General features: G+C 36.8%; 1 protein-coding gene across 14 annotated transcripts in view; it reads left to right on the forward strand.

The window, feature by feature from the left end:
- The window catches only part of EPB41L2 (erythrocyte membrane protein band 4.1 like 2), a gene marked incomplete at both ends in the record, with an annotated part of 87,308 nt that overhangs the window by 45,174 nt on the left and 23,570 nt on the right, over positions 1 to 18,564 (forward strand). For all 14 annotated transcript variants that reach the window (XM_084228543.1, XM_084228545.1, XM_084228546.1 and 11 more), the window contains 5 exons: positions 169 to 256; positions 3,519 to 3,671; positions 4,201 to 4,298; positions 12,118 to 12,290; positions 16,683 to 16,855. In XM_084228543.1, the coding sequence (XP_084084669.1) occupies positions 169 to 256; positions 3,519 to 3,671; positions 4,201 to 4,298; positions 12,118 to 12,290; positions 16,683 to 16,855 (685 nt within the window). The remainder of the gene's footprint in view (positions 1 to 168; positions 257 to 3,518; positions 3,672 to 4,200; positions 4,299 to 12,117; positions 12,291 to 16,682; positions 16,856 to 18,564) is intronic.

Consider the following 18,564-nt stretch of genomic DNA (forward strand, 5'->3'; position numbering starts at 1 on the left):
CTAGAGGTTGACAGTCGAGTCTTCTTACCTCTTCCTTACTTGTCTGCCAGTTAAGCTGGAATATTCCTACTACCCTAAACTCTCCATGCTCAAGCACTCCTTTTCCCATTTGCGCCACATTTGCTTTGCATCCATCCATGATATGATATTGTTTCTTTCGATTCTTAGGGGCTTATCTCCAGCACAAGCTGATTCTCAGTTCTTAGAAAATGCGAAGCGGCTGTCCATGTATGGTGTTGATCTGCATCCAGCCAAGGTACTGTAAATATCATGGGAAGTGCCGTCTCTCCAGCCTGTTGACTGAAGTTTTGCGAGGGCTTCAGTTTCAGAATAGCGTTAGTTCAATTTTGGGAAGAGGCAGCTTGCCCTCACCTGGGATTCTCATAATATTGCTTTGGTGACTGTTGGTGGGATTTATGGCGATGGGAGACATCATTTGTTTACCCGTTATTTCTTTTTTTCCCCAGACCTTTTTCTGTCACTAAATAGTCTCTGGCAGCCTCATTTTGAACTGCTAGGTACTGTGTACCTTTCATTTTTAAAAGTACTTTCATAACACTGTCTTCTTTAAGATTTAAATGTTTTTATTTTCCAGCTATGTAAAACACAATATAGAGAATGACTTGCCCTGATCTCATATTCAGCAATTCCTGATTATGTACCTAATAATTTTTTTGTAAATTATCCTAATAGACGGTGAAACACATCTTCCTAACACTTTAATGTTTTTCAGCTCAGTTTCTCTCTATGACAGGCACAGCCTGGGTTAGCCAAGAAGCCAAAATAATGAGGGAGGAAAGAACAGGGTAGGACCCCAAAAACCTCTAACCCTGATATTCTCACTACTTGTAAATATTACATCTGCTACTTTGTTGATCACTAGTTAGAATCCAGATACTAAGAGATAATACTACAAGTTTTCAGAATTCTTGGTTTTAAAACCAATTGGTTGCATCTTAGAGAACTAAAATAGCTGCCAGCTCTATTTTAAGTATAATTTCATTTCTTGTTTTGTGACTAGGAGCAGATCACCTTGAAAAAAAATTCAAAGTAGCATTCATTGCTTCATTCTGTTTTTCATTTGATAAATGCATTAGGTAATATTTAATAAGCAGGATAGTTGTGGCTTGTTCAAAAGAGTATCAATTAAAAGAATTTTACGTATAGTTTGAAGTTTTGTGCCTATATTTATATTTCATTAAGTTATTATTTTATTATCCTAAGAGTTCTTAATGGCATACTCACATGAGGACAGGTTGAAGGGTGTTGAATCAAAGGATTCTTGACAAAGTTACAGGGAAACTGCTAGAATAGGCTGATATCTCTGAGCAAATAACGGCAGTACTCCTAACCCCGCTGGGTCTGAAGGGGTGAGAGCAGAGTGGGAGCCAGAACTCAGGAGAGCTCTGTGTAGAGAGGACTGTGTGTGCGAGGTGCGCATTGTCAGGGACTCAGCCAGCCTCAGGTGACAAACAGAAGGAATCTGGGTTTTAAACACCATGAACACCTTTCCTTTTCTCCTCTCTGATCTTCAGGAATTTTCCAGAGGCTGAACGCATTTGGAAGTCCGTGGGCATGGGATCCTTTTGATACAGCAGCTTCCTGTACAATGAGTAGGGCAGAGAATACTTATTATTGTTTTAAAGATTTTATTTATTTATTTATACAAGAGCCAGGGTACAGGCCAGATGTGTGGGAGGGTGAGAGGATTCACCAGAGACAGAGTGGGGGTTGGAACAGGCAGACTGATGAGATACACTGCTGAGGGGAGTAGTGGGCATGACAGGAGAGGTCTGCTGGCCATGTGGGTTGCTCCGAGGCCGGCGGGGATCGAACCAGCACTGCAGAGGCTGTGGACAGCATCATAGCGTTGCGCTCAACCGCCTGCGCCACCAGGGAGGCCTGAGAATACTTATTTTCATTGGCTTTCCCCCCCCCCTTTGTTGCTAGAAGTAGAAATCAAATGGAGGATAAAAGCATGCTTCCCCCCATCCCTGACCCCACCACTTTTGCTCCCCCCCGCACTTTTACATCTTATCCTTTGTGTAATTCCTGTTTACTCAAATACTGATAATTCTAAAGCAATTTGTAGAACTAAAAATCAGCCGATTTAAATGAATTCACATTGTGCTTTTTCGTCAGATAAAATAGCTTCAGTGTGCTATGTGAAGATTGCTTTTGACTAGAGATAGCTTTGTTCAGTGTTTCAAATGAGAGCTGCCTCCTTATTTGTGGTGAGAACCTGCTTTCTCGGGCAACCTTCTGGCTGCTCCCTGAGGCCATGGCCGCTGGTGTTTTTGGCAATCACACCATCCATGTCTGGTGCCAAGTTGCTTGGGCACCTGTGCCTGATCCATCGCAGACTTTTCCTCTCTTCCTAGAGAGAATTGTGGCTGCCAGATATGGGTGAATAAAGCTACCCATGGACTTGATTTTTAAATCAAGCAGAGAAACCAGTTCTCTTGGTGTCAGTTACTCAGTTCTATACTTCTATTTTTTTTTAAATGGTGTTAAAATTAGATTGTTTTCAGTAGCAAGATAGTTGAGATGTTTTACTGAATTGAGAACTAGACTAATTAGGGTATTTGTTTTAGCATTTTTAGCATTTTTTTTAGAAATTATTCCATGTTAATGATTTCTGAAACTGTGAAATATTTTTGAATACTATTGTTCCATTTTGCATATCTTGAATGAGATCCAGCTCTTTCCTGAAAGATAAAAAATGATTTGTAGATTTTAAATGTGGTGTATATTGAATACTCCTCACTACTTGAAATATGAGAAGGCAGTTTTTCACTTTTGCCTGTAAATTTATTTTTTAAAAAAAGTCTTTCAAGTTGTGATTATTGTAGATTACTGTCTATTCCAGATTTGAACACTGGGGAAGGAAAACAGTATCGATAAGTTGAATAGTCTGAGATCTTTGAAATATGCCAATCAAAGAAGAGCTGTAATGCTAACTGGAGGTCAGCATTCTGAGTTATTGGAAAAACTGCTGGAAAGAATTCAAAGATTTCACTGCTGCTAGCCTAGAAGGGAAATTTTCTGTGAGGGACTGTTGTTTTGCAGAATACAGGCATAATTTTAAGAGCCTAAAGTAAACTGGCTGAAAACACCTTTGGGGGCCGACAGGCCATTCCCAATGGCTGGAATAGCCTCCAGGAAAAAGTTTATCTCTCAATCTTCAGGACCGCTAGATGAGGTTTTACTTCCTTTTTTCTCCTTTAGCTTTTATAAATGACTTGACAGCATATGAATTATGCCTTTTGAAGAATAATGTATCTGTAGCCATCTTCGCTATACCTGCTTGGCAAATCAGATCTGATCCCTGGAGATGAATAGTCTGAAGATGTGTCGTGTGTCCTACTCCCTCTCTTACCTTGTGTACTGTCACAGAAATTTAAAATGCTCACCTTTTCAGTTGGCCTTCCTGGTCATGGTTCAGGAGGGATAATTTGCTTCCTGATTTATGTAATTTTCACAGCTCTAACCATGGTCAAATGGCTTATGCTTGGCAGGACTCAGAAGGCGTGGACATCAAGCTGGGTGTGTGCGCTAATGGGCTTCTCATTTACAAAGACAGACTGAGAATCAATCGTTTTGCTTGGCCGAAAATCTTGAAAATTTCCTATAAGCGCAGCAACTTCTACATTAAAGTGAGGCCAGCAGAGGTAAGCAAAGTCAAGTAGCCCCTCGCATGTCTAATCATTCTTCTTCGGTGTTCTCTGTGGTACAGGCTGATGGAATTTTTTCCACTGAATTTTAAGAAAATGAACTATTCTTTATTTTTCTATGGTTAAAAAAAAATCAGAATTCTTGATGGTAAACCTGCATTATTTCCCTATGGATTAAAAAAAAGCTGCGTAAGAGCTATGCCCTTCAGGAAAAGAAAGAGTAGTAGTGCCTGCCACACAGTGGGGAATTGTTTTGTTGTTGCTGTTGAGTCATAGAGATCAGTGGTACAGGGAGTTTTAGTGGACATTGAGGGACAGTTGACTTATGTCGGTAGTTGATACTTGCTTTTCGTAGAAACTAATATGCAGTCTGTGACAAAATCATTTTGCAGAATTATATTGAATGTGGAAATAGTTACCTTTTTAAAGAAATATTACTTCTTACAGAAAGATTTGATCTATTTTTCAGTAGCTTCTCATGAGCTCTTAAAGAAATAGGCTCATCTGTTTTATGGATTTATTCTAGCTGGAACAATTTGAGAGCACCATTGGATTCAAACTGCCAAACCATCGGGCGGCGAAAAAGCTATGGAAAGTGTGCGTGGAACATCACACTTTCTACAGGTAATTGTAAGAAAACAGCATGAATGGCTACTGGTACCTTCTCCGTATTAGGAGTTGGTAGTGGAGAGTCTGGCAGAGGTGTTGGCACTTTGCTTTGTTCTCCGCAATGTCAAGTCTCCTTTGTCTGTGACCACACCCACATGCATTTCTGTTGCCCTGGCCATGCGTTGTCATGGTCCAAACAACACTTTCTGATCACAGCTGCCTTTCAGCCACCACATAACTCCCAGCCCTGCTGCCACTCTTCTTCCTGCACCACTCATCTTAGGTTTCACTTGTTTTTTGTTTTTGTTTTTTTTTTTTCTTTTTGCACGCTTCCCTGCTTAATTTCTTACCCGAGCCAACCTGAACACTGTGGGCTGGCTGTCGTTTTGCTGCTTTGTTAGGAGTGTTCCACTGCTGTCAAATCTGTCCTTTTTTGCATATGAACCAGCTAGTTTGATGGCCCTGGGTTTATTCCGCATCTCCCCTCACTCTCACCATTTCTGTACCTGTGCTGTCATCACATCCATGTGATGGTGATAATAGTACCTGTCTTTATGGGGTAGTTTTTGGTAAGTTAATAATACACATGAATCAAATTTAGAACCATTGCTGGTATATAATATTTATCATCATTAAATAGTTTGGTGCCAAAGTGTGCTATTTTTAAGGTGAATTATCAGCTGATACAAGTGACTTCTTCAAGTTAAATTGACAGATACCTATTTTCAAGACTAATATATTTAGTTTAGAGGAAAATGTAACTCATAAAATTTACCTGAATCATTCTTTATTACACCAGTCATATAAGTCTGAAAAATTTACAACTTATCAGCTGGGACAAATTTCTCCCTAAGACAATATGAGTGTGCCCCAAATAAGGCTAGTAGATAATGTATGTGAGTTAGATAACTTAGATTCAGGCAGGACATACAACAGCCTTCCCTGTTAAATAAGCAATAATCACTTCAGAAATGACAGGTGCTACCAAGCATTGGGCATGCATGGTTGTTACACACACACCTGATGGCTCTACTTTGTACCATCACATTCATCACTCTTCCCACCAAGGTCGCTGTGGCTCAGAGCTAGGTGCCTATTGAGGAATATAGCAGTCACCCAGTCTGAGCAAAGGTGGGCTCCAAGCTGTCTGATTCTCAAGCCCACGCCTTCATGTGTGTGCTGTCTTTGGGCTTACATTCTTCTAGCAGGTGTTTCTCAGGTATCTGATAGCCCTGCAAAACCTCAGGTCCCTCCATCATTTTGCTAACATAGTATGACTTCAATTTAAAAGTAGACCTTTGCTCCTGCACACTTTTGAGATATTTGTTAACAGAGCATTTTTAGATCTTTAGGCCTTGTGTAAGGCCTTTACATTTACAAATGATGTAAAACATATATCTAATGCAGAAAGGGCAAATCATTTTTCTGCTGAGTGCTTTGAATCAATGGGTTTTATTTTGTTACAGTTTATCACAAAAGAGGCAGATGATTTCTGTAGAAATTTAAAATGACTTTCAGCTTGAAGCCATTAGACAAAAAGAAAAAAAACCTGATCTTTGTGTTGATTGCACCTCAGCGGGCTTGGTGTCCATGGAACAAGAGCATCATAAAGCAGCAGCCTGTGTTTGAGCGCGTGGTGGAACCCATCACCAGTCTGAGTGCTGTGTGTGGATTAATTCTATTAGTCATCACAAATATTATGGGGCAGGTGCTATTATCTTCATTTACTTTCTGGATGGAGAAGCTGAAAAACAGAAGTTAAGACGCTTGTATTCACATAGTAAGAGGTGGATATGGAATTCAAATCCAGATAGTGTGGCTCCCAGCACCCACAAGTGTCCCACTGACTGTGCTTCTCAGCTGTGTTTGCAAGATTTACTTCCTTGCCTTTTCTTAGTGCTGTCCTTCCTTGGTGTGATGGTCGTGTTTAAACAAGATTAATGTGAGGTTCTTCCAATGACATTAAACTGCCATTTAAACTTGGCATTGTAGATCTAGAGGCATCCCAAGTGCATTTGCTTCACAGAGAGCTTTATGGAAACCTATGACACTCATTAAATGTATGATTGACTTTAGTAATTGATGTGTGGGTTTTTCTTAAAATGTTCCTTTATTTTCTGTAGGTAAACGTGAATATTTGATTTATGATGACAGGATTTTTATAAAATTAAAACAATATACTTCTTAAGCAGTTATGTATGTGAAAGTTGAATTCCTTTGTGACACATCATTACTTAGATGATCTTCTCGATGCTTTTAATACTCTATAATGATTAGTTCCTTATTGTAGCTTTTAAATTTTCCGAAGTGAAATGATAGTCTTGATATCATTCTTAGCAGGATAGGGTCTGATTTGGAAGATAAAAATATCAAAAGGAGATAATTAAGAGATGTCGAAATGATATCTTACTGCTTGGTCTATACTTCTTAGAAGATTTATTTACTATTAAGTCACCAAAAAAATTCATTTAGAGAAAGATAATAAGTTTCTATGTTTAACCTTTTTTCCATTTTTGGCATTTGTATCTAATTGCAGCTTAATTACTTAAGGATTTCTTTGCCATCAGAAAATTAATCTGTAGACTAATATTTTGTGTATACAGTCATCACTGCCAGCTGCTAGAAATAAATAAATGTCATCTAGTTAATGATTTATCTTTTGCATTGTGATGTATATTTACCTATAAAATAATTTACTCATATTTCTTTGACTAATATTTGTTGGGAAAGTATCTTCTACAAAGTGGATAAGGGAATAATTATTCTGATAGGCATTTATTTAATGGCAACCAGCCACCTAACCATTACCGAAAAGAAAAGCGAATTGAACTAGACATATGGTTGCATAGAATTAAATATCTAGACTTAGATATTTGACTGGGTATGTCCTCCTAGCCTATATAAACGAGAGCCTATTTTCATAATTGGGAAAAAAAAACAATCACTTACATTTCAAAAAGGGGTATTTGTAGCCATAGTTTGTCTAATGATTTATTAAATTAAGAAAATATTCAGTAGTAGTTCTTACAGAGTGTCTGAATGTGATACTGTAGCCCAACTTCCCTTCTTCCAAATCCTACATTTAAATACTATTCTTTATGCTATGAAAGTGTAATGCCTTTCAAGAAAAAGAACTCTGAAAAATGGGTATGTAGACATGTCTTTGGATTTTCCTGTTACTTAGATTCTAGTGCACTCACTCATGTAGTAAAAGGTGTTACAGCTATATTTATTAAGCACTTTCTGTATGTAGGACCTAATACAAATTTCTGCAAAGTTATATAAAATAACCAATTATCCAAAAGTGGGAAAACACTATTGTAAACTTTCTTAATTTCCCTTAAAATTACTTTCTGAAGCATAAGAAATTTCTTGATCTTCTTTCCATGTTCAATTAATTTTGTAATGAAAGAGGGGAAATATTTTTATATATGTATTTATATATATAAATCTTAATAATTTTTCATAATTTGGCCATCCTGTTCCTATTTAAAATTTTGTTGTAATTTGAGAGAAGTTTAATGACTGGAGTTTGACTCCTAGACTCTATTATCACGGTGTGGGGTATGGGTGGGGCAGTTACTGGAATTGGAAATGAGAGATTTCAGTAATTCTCTATGGCACTGCTCATTTCAGGAAGACATGACCTCTGATTAAATGATACTCAACTGAGGTGAAGCTACAAAAGGGAGCCAAACACCCCAGTTTTACTCTCCTTTACTCTGGTATTTTATTTTTTTAAAGATTAATTAATTCATTCTTTATTGAGGTAACATTGGTTTACAAAACTGTATATGATTTAGGGGACCAGGGTCATACTTTTAAAAATAAGTATTTTATTAAGTGAGATCACTTATATCTGTCCACTTAACTAATTTTCAGTGTATAATACATTGTTGTTGACCATAGGTATATCATATATTAGTAATCAGTACTTGTCTGGTAATCAGTACTTGTCTCTGATTCTATGAACTTGACTAATTTAATACCTCATAAGTGGAATCATGCATTGCTTGTGCGTCTAGCACAGTGTCTTCAAGGTCTGTCTATGTTGTTAAGTGTTGCAGAATTTCCTTCTTTTCTCAAGGCTTAACAGTTCTCCAACTGTGTATTTTCCCACATTTTCTTTCCCCATTCATCTGCCAGGGGATGTTTAGGTTGTTTTCACATCTTAGCTATTGTGAACATTGAATATGGGAATGCTACTTACTATCTCTTCAAAACTTTGATTTAATTTCTTTTTGATAAATATTCCAGAGGTGGGATCGCTGGATTTTGTTAGTACATAGGGTGTCTCCATATGATTTTTCATATTTTTCAGTCCCACTAACAGTATAGAAGTGATCCCAGTTTCTCCAGATCCTTGCCAACACTTGTTGTCTTACGTTGAATTGAAAATTGTGTGTGTGTGTGTGTGTGTGTGTTTAAGTGTGTAGTAGTAGTAGTTTCCTTTGGGGTGATCAGTGCATGTTTCTCCTTTTAGATATCCCTTGGGAATGTCTCTTTTTCCACTGGTGGTTCTCCCAGTATCTATAGTGTATTTCATAAATAGATTATAAAAATGTGATTTTGCCAACATTTTTCAAGAATGAAAAATGTCTTAATTACTGTACTACTGAACTTATAGATCACTGCTTCCTTCCAGAGCATTCTTAGATTGTGTTTACATAGGCTGCTAGGTGGAGAAACCTGCCAAACCCAGGAGAACAGTGCATGTAAGTGATCACATTTCTTACCCTGCCGTTGTTATTCAGCATCAGTGTGCTGTGATGTTTAATCTTTTACTACCTCAGTTTTCTCAACTGTGAAAAAGAATTCAGAGCACCGATAAGAATTCTATTCCTACATTCTAGTTTAATAATATGCAGCTTTCCCCAAAGTACAGGTTGAATCACTGACCAGCATCATATTATGCTTCCTCAGCATCATTATCTGTGTCTCCTTGGAAAATATGTTGGCAGAAAAATGGAAGTTTTCAAGAAAAACTTCTGCTACTTTACATGAATAGATTGAAGTCAAGAAAGCTAGAGTGTATCAGTTCTTTCATCAGATTAATTCTACCACGTTTTGGATTAGTGCTCTTGAGAACCCTGAATTGATGGAATATCACCTCTGTGTGATTATATGTAGCTTTTACCTTGACTTGAATCTCTTTTTATTGCTTATTAAGCAGAGAAAGATCCCTGGTAAAGAACTTTGGGAAATCACACTTCTTTCGAGAACTATAGAGAAAATTTTGGTGGAGTTCTCCATATTCTGAAATTGTCAACTGAAATCTTACTTAATAAATTCTGAGAGCTTGATTACCTTTGTGTTAAAGACTTTTTTTGCCAACTCTACATCAGACAACACAAGTGAGGGAATTTCTCTTATATTCCAGACAGCATTGGCTCATTTACTAAAAATATGTTTTTGCATAAGTCTGGAAGTATTTGACTTCAAGAAAATTGGACTTCATTCATTATGAACCCAGCATTTAAGCAGAATTATGCTGGCAAGAAAGGATGTTAGTCATCTCTGCAGAGCCACTCAGTGCTCTGTTTTCCTGGGAAAGCATTGCTTGATGGAACAGATTCCTGAGTTAGATGTTCTTTCCCAGGAGAAATAGACATAAATATTAAGAATTACTAATGGTAATGGATTGCTGCTTGGCACTTATAGCTAGAAGCAAGAATTCAGTCAAATGTGTTTATATAAATGATTTAAGTTAATACAAATAAATAGCCTTTGATACACACTGAGAACAGCTGTTCTTTTGCTCAGGTTGAGGCAAACATTATTCATGAGTATAGGAATGTGGATATTTTCCATCTTATCACTATCATACAGCTCTGTCTTGGAGGATTTATATGTACTGTTCTTTTCCATTAAAAGTTTAGCTTGCATTTTTTTTTTTTTTTTTTTTTTTTTTTTTTTTTTAAATAAATTTTATTGTTATATTCCCCATACAATTGCAGCCCCCCCATTCTGACCCCAATCCCTCCCCTCCCGCCCCCCTAAAAGCGTCTCTGGTTCATAGTTTTTTGTTGATTTTGATTTTCACTATCTTATAGTTATTCATTTTCCTGGTCCCTTATTTAAGTTTTCTAGATTCCTGCTATGAGTGAGACCATCCGGTATTTTTCTTTTTCTTTTTGGCTTATTTCGCTGAGCATGATCCCTTCCAGCGCCATCCATGTTGTTGCAAATTGCATGTGTTTATCTTTTTTGAATGCTGAGTAATATTCCATGGTATATATGTACCACATCTTCTTGATCCAGTCATCTATTTTTGGGCATTTGGGCTGTTTCCAAAGCTTAGCTATTGTAAATAGTGCTGCTATAAACAGTAGCCTTCCTATACACAAACAATAAACCTGAAGAAGAAGAAATCAAAAAGACCATCCCTTTTGTTATTGAAACAAAAAAAATCAAATATTTGGGAATAAATCTAACAAAAGAGGTAAAGGACCTATACAAAGAAAACTATAAAACACTGTTAAAAGAAATAGAAGAAGACACAAAGAAATGGAGAGACATCCCCTGCTCATGGATTGGAAGAATAAACATTATTAAAATGGCCATCCTTCCAAAAGCAATATACAGATTCAATGCTATTCCAATCAAAATTTCAATGTCATTCTTCAAAGAAATAGAACAATTATTGATGAAATTCATATGGAATCACAAAAAACCCCGAATAGCCAAAGCTCTCCTGAAAAAAAAAGAAGGAAATGGAGGCATCAGACTCCCAGACTTCAAACTATACTACAAAGCCATAATCATCAAAACTGCATGGTATTGGAACAAGAACAGACATACAGACCAATGGAATCGAATAGAAAATCCAGAAATAAACCCACAGATTTATGGTCAACTAATCTTTGACAAAGGAGCAAAGAATATGCATTGGAGCAAAGAAAGTTTGTTCAATAAATGGTGCTGGGAAAACTGGGTCGCTACATGCAAAAGAATGAAGCTTGACCACCACCTCACACCATACACAAAAATCAACTCAAAATGGATTAAAGAACTAGACATAAGACCTGAAACCATAAAATATATAGAAGGAAATATAGGCGAAACACTACGTGATTTGCACATCAAAGACATCTTTACAGACACATCACCCAAAGCAGTGATAGTGAAGGCAAAGATAAACAGCTGGGACTACATCAAATTAAAGAGCTTCTGCACAGCAAAAGAGACAATAACAAAAACAAAGAGAAACCCCACCAACTGGGAGAACATTTTTGCACCCAACACTAATGATAAAGGACTGATCACAAAAATCTGCAAAGAGCTGATGAGACTCAACAACAACAAAGAAAATAATCCAGTCAAAAAATGGGCAGAAGAGCTTAAAAGAAACTTCTCTGAAGAGGAAATGCAAATGGCCAACAGGCATATGAAAAAATGTTCAACATCACTTGTCATCAGGGAAATGCAAATCAAAACTACCATGAGATACCATCTTACACCAGTGAGAATGGCACATATTAAAAAAACTAGCAACAACAAATGTTGGCGAGGGTGTGGAGAAAAAGGAACTCTTCTGCACTGTTGGTGGGAGTGCAAACTGGTCCAACCACTGTGGAAAGCTGTGTGGAGATTTCTGGACCTACTAAACATAGAGCTTCCATATGATCCAGCAATTCCACTCCTAGGTATTTACCCAAAGGACACAGAAACATCAATTCCAAAGAACACCTGCACCCCTATGTTTATAGCTTGCATTTTTTAATTGTAGTAATGCTTAATAAACTGAAATATGAAAGAATGGAGCTTTGAAGTTTTTTAAAAAAAAATCCATGAAGTCTAATTTTGTCCTTTCCCACCTTCTCTCCACCCCTAGGCTTGTGTCTCCAGAGCAGCCACCAAAGGCCAAGTTCCTGACCCTGGGCTCCAAATTCCGTTACAGCGGCCGTACCCAAGCCCAGACCCGCCAGGCCAGCACCCTCATTGATAGACCAGCCCCACACTTTGAGCGAACCTCCAGTAAACGGGTCTCCAGGAATCTAGATGGAGGTGAGCACACTTACTATGATTTTGGATTCCATTACTATTTCTCTAATCTAGAAAATATTGATCAGACATTTTCTGATCAGAAAATGTTGATCTAGTTTGTATGGACTCCAAAAATATCTTAGAGGGATAGCAAATTTTTTTTTGCCCTGAGTAAATAAAGTGCTATTGCTTACACTCATGAGAAAATAATGATGTAGTATTTTGAAATTGTCATTCTGAACCTGAATTTTCTCTGTACTAGCAATGCATACAAATATTAAGGTTTCTCAATGGTGACATATTAGATAAACACATTTCTACTAGTCTGACTTAATTGTGATTTACATGACTTAATTACTTAAGTTTGTTAATTAATGGCAAAAATGTAATTTTCAGGGTTTGTGGTATGGTAACTGAACCTTTATTCAGAGTAACGTAAAAATGTTCATAGCATCATCAAGCTTTTATGAGTTTAAAAACTCTTAAGTCCATGGTATGGACTTTATACAAAACAACAAAACTACAAGTGTACCACATTGTCCATCATATGAAAATTACAGTTTCATAGGGATTAGTCTAAGTACAATGTTTTAACAACAAAATAAGGAAATATGTTCACTTGCTTTTTCATCCAAAGGTAGATAGGTATGAACTTGTACATTTTTTTAATTAGAATTCTAAATAGCTACATATTTGTAGTTTTATATAAATTATACATGAAGTATACTGATGTTGCTTCCCTTTGTATATGTTATCTTATTACCTTGTCTGATTTTGAGTTAATAGCAGGTTTTATATAAAACTAAAGCATATTAGAATGCTTTATGAAGGACTTGATTTTTTTCTATCTAATAGTAATTAAGGTGGCTGACTTTCTGTCAGAAGTTTTCAACATTTTTTGGTTGCGTAAGCTCAAAACATGTATATAAATAGTGATAGTAAGTTTGAAAATTTGTTTTATACTAATGTTAATAAGGAAAAACCTTTTTTGATTACTTGTTATTACTGTTATGTTTCTGAAATTAAAAAAAAATTATTTATGCATACAAGAACTGGGGTATAGGCCAGAGGTGTGGAGGGTGAGAGGATTCACCGGAGACAGAGTGGGGAACAGAATAGGCAGATTGACTGAAATACACTGCTGAGGGGAGCAGCGGGCGAGTCAGGAGAGGTCTGCTGCACCATGTGGGTTGCTTCCTAGCCGGGGATCAAACTTGTGCTGCAGTGGCTGCGAATAGCTTCATAGGTTTCATCTTAACCCCTTGCGCCACCAGTGATGCCCTGAAATTTGAAATTTAACAACTTATATTTTAAATAATCAGCTAGAGCAGACCAGATATGCTAATGGATAAAAACGTTTCCTGGTTTGTGAAGGGTTGAAACCCTTTGGCCTTGATCTGTTTTGCCTGGAATAAACTTGGAAGCAGACCCATGTGAACATGTGTAGATAATTCCCAGGAGTCATTAGTGGGAATTTTTGTATTTGTAGTTTATAATCTTGATTCTGGAGACTCTTCCATATAGTTTTATGAGAATGCTCAAAAAGTCTGCAAGGGAAGTATCAACGGATTCAAACAGATGTCCATATTCCCAAATGTAGTGATTTGAATTTAGTAAATTATTAATGTAGAATAGCTATCAAAGTATCCACTAGCTCATCCACAGTAGAGTGCTTTTTTCAAGTAAATCTAAAAAATGTACCCATTCATGGAAATATTTCACAAGCCTCTCTCCCTTTTGCCATAGGAAATTTATGCAAGTGCTGAATAAATGCAGTCAATGTTGTTTAATTGCCTTCAGAGAAATCATTCCTCTTTCTGGAACACTGTTTCACCATTTGTTTTAAACTGTGCAGCTTCACAATTCAGATTGTAAATATTTGAGTTTTAACAAAGCAAGTAAAGCAGTGCATTTTCTTTGAGGTATATAAGCTGTGTTCACGGAAACCCACCATCTTGTAGGCACAGTTAGTGCAGAGGGTATAGTAGGTCTGTATCTGAAAACAATGATTTTCACAAGTAAAAGCAACAAACATGGCTCAGTAATCCATTATTTTTTCCTTTTGTTGTAGGGGACACTGTAATTCATCAGATGGACAAGTTATCAAAAGGTTGATTGTTTTTTTGTGAAAAAATAGGCTTTTCATGCCAATACAACACCAGATAGCCAGTGAACTATTTGGTTACAGCTTATGTTTTCCTTTCTTCCCCCAAGGCAAAGCTAGGTTGTAACCTGGAACTGAACTTTATTTTTCCTGTTAATGTGCCTTTTTATTTTTGTTGACATCTATTGTACTCTCTTTTTCCTGTTTACTTTTTAAGTTAGGTTAGATTAATTTTAACATGTAAATATTCTTCATTTTGAGGTTTGACAGACTAAAAATCTTTTAGTTATTACATGGAAAGTAAAATCAAAGTGATAGCCAAGATAAACTATCAATAAAAATCAATCTTAAAACAACTATGTTAGAACAGTGACATTCTGTGGTTGAAAAATCAAACTCCAGAAGAGGCAAACCAGTCATTTAAGAGATCTATTGATGGAGATGCATTTGAGAATGAGGAGAGCAATGAATTTTTGGAAGTGGGAAGGTGTAATAAGCAGGGACACTACATAGATCGGGTCATCAGGGAAAGAATGTTGAGATTTGAAGCACGGGAGGGTGGCAGAGAAAACATTCCAGGTAGCTGGAAGAGGAGATGTGAAGGTTATAAAATTAGGGAGAGTTTCATCAATTTCAGGAGCAGAAAGGCCAGTGTACTCAGAATTTCTAGTAAGGCTAGGGAGAGGTGGGCAGGGCCAGGTCATGCAGGACCTTGCAGGGCATGCTGAGGAATGTGGCTTTTAGTTGAGGTGTTATAGGAACTGGCCACATTTAGAAATATATTCAAGAACTCTATTAAATTTGCTTTACCTTGTGACTATACATGTATATGTAAGTGTGTGTATGTGTATACATGTGTATATTCATGTATGCAGAGTTCATGAGAGCACAGTATTACTTTTTAAAAAATCACCTGGTAACATGACAGATGATGAAAGGAGACAGAAGCCAGACTATGAGGAATAGTCTGGGTGAGAGTGGTGTAGTCTTGCCTCTGATGGAAGTAGGCCAGTTAGCCATTTGGCTCCAAATGCTAGTGCCTGGGCTCTACAATTGTTTTAAGACCAGAAAAAATTGTTGACCCCCAAATACAAAAACCAAAGTTTAAAAAGTCCCTATAAATCACAAACTGGCATTTAAAAATATCTGTATCGGCTGCTGTCAACTTCATAATGTAACTTTAAATTTGATATACATTAAAATTTTGGTACAATTACATTTGAAGCCATTTTCAGAGCAGAGCTTTCTCATCTTGCAGTAATTTCTGACGGGTGCTTATGTATGTCCGATGGGTGCTTAGAAACCGTCATCATACGTTAAAGACACACTCATAGCTGGGAAAATTATTAAAATCTTCTCAAAAGTTCAAAAACCTAGAAAATAATTTATTTAAGGTGAATTCATTTTAATGTTTAATATGATTTGGTGTAGACTTTCAAAAGTATGAGTATTCAGGGCTATGAAAATCATAAATGGGACCTGAGGAAAAATAGAGAAGGAGGAGGAACTGGCCACATTTAGAAATATATTCAAGAACTCTATTAAATTTACTGGTTCAGGGAAAAGCAAAGAGACTTTAAGGTTTATGTCTTGAGCACTAAGAGGACGGTGTTTTGGAAAAAGAAAACAACTGGGGAAGAAATATTTATGGACAGGGCCTGTGAAGGTGTGTAGATCGAGAGGGTTCTTACAATGGATTGAACTGATGGGAGTGTATTAGATTTGTGCTAGATTTACTGTAGGTTGTCATTCAGGAGGGAGGTTAGAAAAATGAAAATATTTGACATAATCAGAAATTAATTCTCTAAAATCTACCTTTCCTTTCTTATTCTAACTTTGGTGTTGACACAAAAGGTTGCTTCATGAAGGAATTCTGTAAACTTAATTGAAGCAAGTCATTTTAATAACTTGATAATTAGTTGCTACGATAGATAGATTCAGAAATAAGTTCAGGCAGGATTAAAGAGACCACAGAGAATTTAAATATTGCCTCCACTAATTCTGACAGTATGGAACTCTGGTCTTTCCGCTGGTCTTGGAGCTCCTCCTACTGGTCAATTCCAGGATCAGTTTATAGCTTTCAGAAATCTCTGGTTTGAGAGCTTGGTGTAGTTCAATGGGTAAAAATTCAGAATATTGTTAGAATTGTTAAATGTTTAAAAATGAGTTTATCTCATATGTTTGTAACTTCAGAACTGAAGCAGTTTCTCTGTTCTGTTGATTGACTTCAAGCTGTCTGTTTATCTGTGTAAGGGGGAAAGTTCCATTAAGTTGTTCCATTTGAATGACCAGTGATGACTCTTTACTAGCTCCAGTTGGTGTTGTGGACCAATGTCTTATGAAGGATTTTCGTGGCCCTGCTGGGGAGGTTTCAGCTCGTGGCCCTGGAGGGGTCAGCACTGCCGTGGTGCAAGATGGGGATGGCAGGAGGGACATCAGAAGCCCAGTTAAAGCCCCACACGTGCAGCTCATTGAAGGAAAGGTATGGTAAATTAGTAAAACATGAGATTTTATGAGTGTACTTGGTTGAGAATCTGTTGGTTGCACTTGTTTTCAGAACTCAAATATCACTTGAAATTAGTCATTTTATGTTGTCTGTTGATATAATTTCACAATTTTCAAATATGTGTAGATTTTTGCTGGTGTAGACACGTTCTCTAACCCTTTTTTGATTGTGTTCAAAGTGAAATATTTCAACATGAATTATATTATACAGGTAAGTAACTTATTGGCTTTTTGAATGTCTTCAGAATCATCCTATTTAATTATAAAAAACTTGCTGATTTTGAAATTTATGTTTGCTGTGTTACAGATACATTTTTAGTATAACATAGCTTGATTATTTTAATTGTGTTGATAGTTTGAAATGAACGAAGATGGTCTATGAAAAAAAAGTTTTCATCAGTAATCTGTAATAGATAAATTCTTAAGCACAAGGTGATTATTTTTGAACAGAAAGAAGATGGTGTGTTGCTTTCAGCTTCATTTGGTGCATATTCCACTGGAGAAGTAACCTGTATTGTGTTTTAAAATTTGTCACTTATTTCATATTACTGTGTTACCTTGGGCAAGTAAAGTCAGTCGGAAGTTTATCTGAAGAGGCTTGGAGCTCTTCCAATCTCTTTTTCATATCTTCACAAAGCAACTTCTTAAAAGATAACATTGGAAGTCAACATGGAAAAAGAAGTGAAATCATCCTATAGATTTTAAATGTTTTCCAAATTTATTCTGAAAATTTTTAAGACATGCGACATGAATGTATAAAGAACTTGCCAGAGGAAGTAGTTGCAGAGCCCCGGGAATTTCTCCACCGCTGGCTGTTAACATTCAGCGGAGAGGGGGCTCCTGGGAGCCTATGAGCCCTGCCTGACCCATACCACAAGGTCAGGGCCTTTGGGTGGCACTTATCAAATTATCTGCATTCCCTTGCTAAAGAATTTGTGAATATAATATAAAAAAAAATTTGGTTGAAATTTAGTTTAAAATGACAGAAATTGTGTCCTAGAAGATATCTTTCAACTGCTGAAAAGTTGTCAAAATAATAATTATGCTAATGAGGCTCCTAGGAAAGTGACTACTTACATGTGAAACAGAAGAGCTCAGCATTTCAGAAAGTCTCTGTTACATTTTGCCTCATTCATTTGATGGATTTAGTTCTTTTAATTCTTTGAAATTTCAAAGGAAATTCTGCTTATTACCAGCAAATGGCTGGTTGTGCTGCCCTCCTTGCTAGCAATCAGGTTTAGAAGTGATAATCTATTTGAATTTCATTTGAATGTTTGCAACCAGTTGGAAAACAATCATGAAATCAACCTATACTACACATTTTATGTGATAAAAATCATTCAGTTTTCCTCTTTAAAAAATGGATCACTTAATTCATTTTCTCACTGCATTGTGTTAATATGACCCCATACTTAAGAGTAAAAGTTTTCACTAACTATCCATTTCTTCTTCTCTTTCTCGCCTTTGTTTTGCCTTTGAATATATCCATTGTGTAATTTCATTCATCCATGGGTTTGCTCTTGAGAACAGCCCTTTTCCTTGTGCCCACCGTCACCACTCATCCGCTGTGCTTCATGTCTTTCCCCAAACCTGTTGCCAGTCCCTGAAGTGGACTTGCTTTCAGACATTTCGGAGGAAGACCCCTTTGGGGAGGCCGACCAGATCACAGTAGACAGCTTGGAACTC

The sequence above is a fragment of the Talpa europaea genome, assembly GCF_964194135.1.
Source record: "Talpa europaea genome assembly, chromosome: 2".
Taxonomy (NCBI): Eukaryota; Metazoa; Chordata; class Mammalia; order Eulipotyphla; family Talpidae; genus Talpa; species Talpa europaea.